Here is a 3,418-nt window from a genome sequence, read left to right on the forward strand (position 1 = left end):
CTGCCTCTTTCAAGACCTCCCCCAGGGGACATCAGAATGACACTGGGGCAGGAAGAGAGAGGAAGCTGATTTGCATGAAGCACCTTCTCCTCTTCAGCAGTCTGGGAGGCATGAAAAGGCCCAAGGACACCACATTCCAGCCCAGGAGCCTGAGGAGGCCCCATCCTGTGAGTCTCACCACCAAGGCCTGGATGGTGCTTCTGCTTGGGCTCTTCTCTTATAGCTCAGGTCGGAGGAAGGGACTCTGCATCCTTGGGGGGCACATAAATTCAGAGTCTCAGGGTGGCCCTTGACTCCCATAACAACATTTTTGTCTATTCTGTCTGTTCTAGGTGTGGATTCTCAGACTGTGGTGACCCAGGAGCCATCACTGTCAGTGTCTCCAGGAGGGACAGTCACACTCACCTGTGGCCTTAGCTCTGGGTCAGTCTCTACCAGTAACTACCCCAGCTGGTACCAGCAGATTCCAGGCCGGGCTCCCCGAATGCTTATCTACAACACAAACAGCCGCCCCTCTGGGGTCCCTGACCACTTCTCTGGATCCATCTCTGGGAACAAAGCCGCCCTCACCATCACAGGGGCCCAGGCTGAGGACGAGGCTGACTATTACTGTGCTCTGGATATGGGTAGATATACTTCCACAATGATGTAAACCCATGGGGAAGTGCAACCAAACGCTTCTCATATGCTCAGAATGGCTCAGCTTTTGAGGCATAAGGAAAGAGTGAGGGTAAAAGTAGTCAACACCACCGTGTAAAAGGGGCTCCATGGCCCTGTTCTGACCAGTAATTCATCACCATGTGCCTCCTCTAGTCTCTCCCAGGGTGTGTCCATCCCTCCAGTGTGACTCCTGAGAGACGGGGCTTCCTCTCTCCCTCTCTGCCTTTAATGGGGTAGGGATCTGAGCTCTAAAATATATCATCCACAGTGAGACTCAGAGACCCCACTGCTAGCTCTAATGCTGTTCTCATCAAAGAGCCTTAGCAGATATACTCGTACTCATTGATTTGTCCCTGCAGATCACAAGAATATTTTATTTTCAATGAAATGGAACCATTACCTCAGGGCTTGTTAGAAATGCAATTCCTCAAACTCAACCTACTGAGTCAGAAACTTGTGCTGGTGCACAAGCTTCTGTGTTTGACAAGCTCACCAAGAGATTTTTATGAACATTAAAGTTTGAAAAGTACCTCTACTTCTATTATTATGAAATTATCCCTGAGAATTTCTGTTTAAAATTCAATCCGGTTAACAATGCAGGACACAATGTCTCTATTCAAACATCCAGAAAGACTCAGAAGGAGATTTAAAATCTTAAGCCATCGCTGAAAACTGTGACTTGACTTCAAACAACAACCAGAAGTTGGGAGGATTTTCCACAAGCATAGGTTCTCTAAGGATGTATTCTGTGGCTCATGGGAGCATTTCTGCTTTTAGAAGTCATCTTATTTACAACTGGCTTCCAGAAACCCTCATACCATCCCCTGAGCTGAGTCCCCTGGTGCCTGGACAGGAGGTGCAGGGCTGCAGGCTGTGTCACTGCATGAGTGTCCCCTAAGAAGCCAGCACTGGGCTGGGAGGGGGAGAAGCGGAGGGTGGATTCCAGTTTGCTTTATCTTTCTCCTCTCTATAAAAAAACCTTGTTAGAAAAATTTTATGTCAAGACAATTCAAAATAAATTTATGAGAAAAATTATTACATATACTATGTTAGGAATATGTATATATAAACATTACAGAAATATATGTATATTTCACTACAGAATCATTTGTATATGTTTCTGTAATATTTATTTCACAATTGGATTCCTAGATTGACTCTAGGAACATAGAAATGATATTATGGGGAAATTTATAATATCTGAATAGAACCTGCAGTCTCATTAATAGTATTGTACCAAGGTTAATTTCTTACTTTTAAGATATCACCATGATTTTGAAAGATTTAATGTTAGAAGAATGTGGGTGAAAATTATATAAAAGGTTTCTGTACTAACTTTTCAAGTTTTCTATAAATGTAAAATGATTAAAATTTACAACATAAACACACACACACACACACACAAATAAAAATATACTTGATTCCCTTCCCTGAGGATAAGGGCCCAAACAATAACTTTTGTGCTGTGCGAGGTACCACAGCAGTTGATTCAAAATTTCAAAGTCAACCTATGATCATCAGCTGCATTTTTATTTTCATCTTCTCTAAAGAAACAAATATTTAGACAGTGTTTACCTTTACCTGGCATTTACCTGCTGGATGGTCATATAAGTCATTTCCCCAGAATCAGAGAAGCACAATCTCTCACCAGTCAGTCCCATTATTCGGGTAAACCATTCAGAACAGGTACCGGGAGGATTTACTGTTTGGGTCAACATAAAGTGTCCCATTCTTCCAAGATCCACTCTCTTATGAATAAAACTTCTGGCCACAATATGACAAATATTGTATTTAGAATCTAAAAGTTGAAAAGAAGAGGCAGGCTTTCTACATATTTAGAACTGGAGGAACAACACAGTAGTCATGTCCTTATTACCTCCCTACAGACAGCGAGGATGGTATGTGAACATCTAAACCTGAAATGTCAAAGGTATAGACGAAATAGATAGATGATTGATGATGATGATGATGATAGATAGATAGATAGATAGATAGATAGATGATAGATAGATAGATAGGTGATAGATAGGTAGATAGATACCCAGAGAAAGAAAGAAGGTAAGAAAAAGAAAAAAGAAGGGAGAATAAAGGAAGGAAGGAAGGAAGGAAGGAAGGAAGGAAGGAAGGAAGGAAGGAAGGAAGGAAATGATGAAGGGTGGAGGGAGGGAGGGAGGGAGAAAGGGTGAGAGGGAGAGAAGGGACAAGAGAGAAGAGAGAAAAGAGAAGAAAGAGAAAGGGAAAAATAAAAAGACAAAGAGAAAGAAAAAGACTCCAAGAAAACATTATCCCGCTAGACAAAGAATCTGGAAATCAGGTGTCTAATCAGACACAATATTTTTGACAACCTCCACCCCCAACACCACATGCTGATAGACTCGCTTAATTGCACCCTTATCCAAGGGTTTCAGTCTTGATGAGCAGGGATCTAGTCTCCATCCTATCCTGACAGAAGGTAGTGCCCTCACGGCCCACCTGAGGAGTGTCAGTGTGTAAAATGAAAAGCTTAGCATCCATTCCGTCACACTCAACAAGCCTGAGCCATCAGAACTACCCTGGGCATGTTTGCACTCCAGTTATTCCATCCCTGATTCAGACCCCACCTGGGAGATGAACTTGAACCCCATCCCTCTGCAATGAGACTGAATGAGATGATACAAGTCAGAGGAAATCTGCGCTCCTGCGCCCCCTGCTGGTGACTGTGGGACCAAGTGAGAGCTGAGCCTTCAAGCTCCCCAGCTGGCAATAACAGCACTGAATA

The 3,418-nt window shown here is 43.2% G+C and overlaps 1 gene segment (V, D, J or C); it reads left to right on the forward strand.

The window, feature by feature from the left end:
- The first annotated feature begins 96 nt into the window (after positions 1-96).
- Positions 97-667, forward strand: LOC109378667 (immunoglobulin lambda variable 7-43-like). The segment is given in 2 exon segments: positions 97-228; positions 333-667. Coding segments are annotated over 2 exon segments (438 nt in total).
- The last annotated feature ends 2,751 nt before the right edge of the window (positions 668-3,418 follow it).

Source organism: Hipposideros armiger, unplaced genomic scaffold, assembly GCF_001890085.2.
Source record: "Hipposideros armiger isolate ML-2016 unplaced genomic scaffold, ASM189008v1 scaffold_2425, whole genome shotgun sequence".
NCBI classification, from domain to species: Eukaryota; Metazoa; Chordata; class Mammalia; order Chiroptera; family Hipposideridae; genus Hipposideros; species Hipposideros armiger.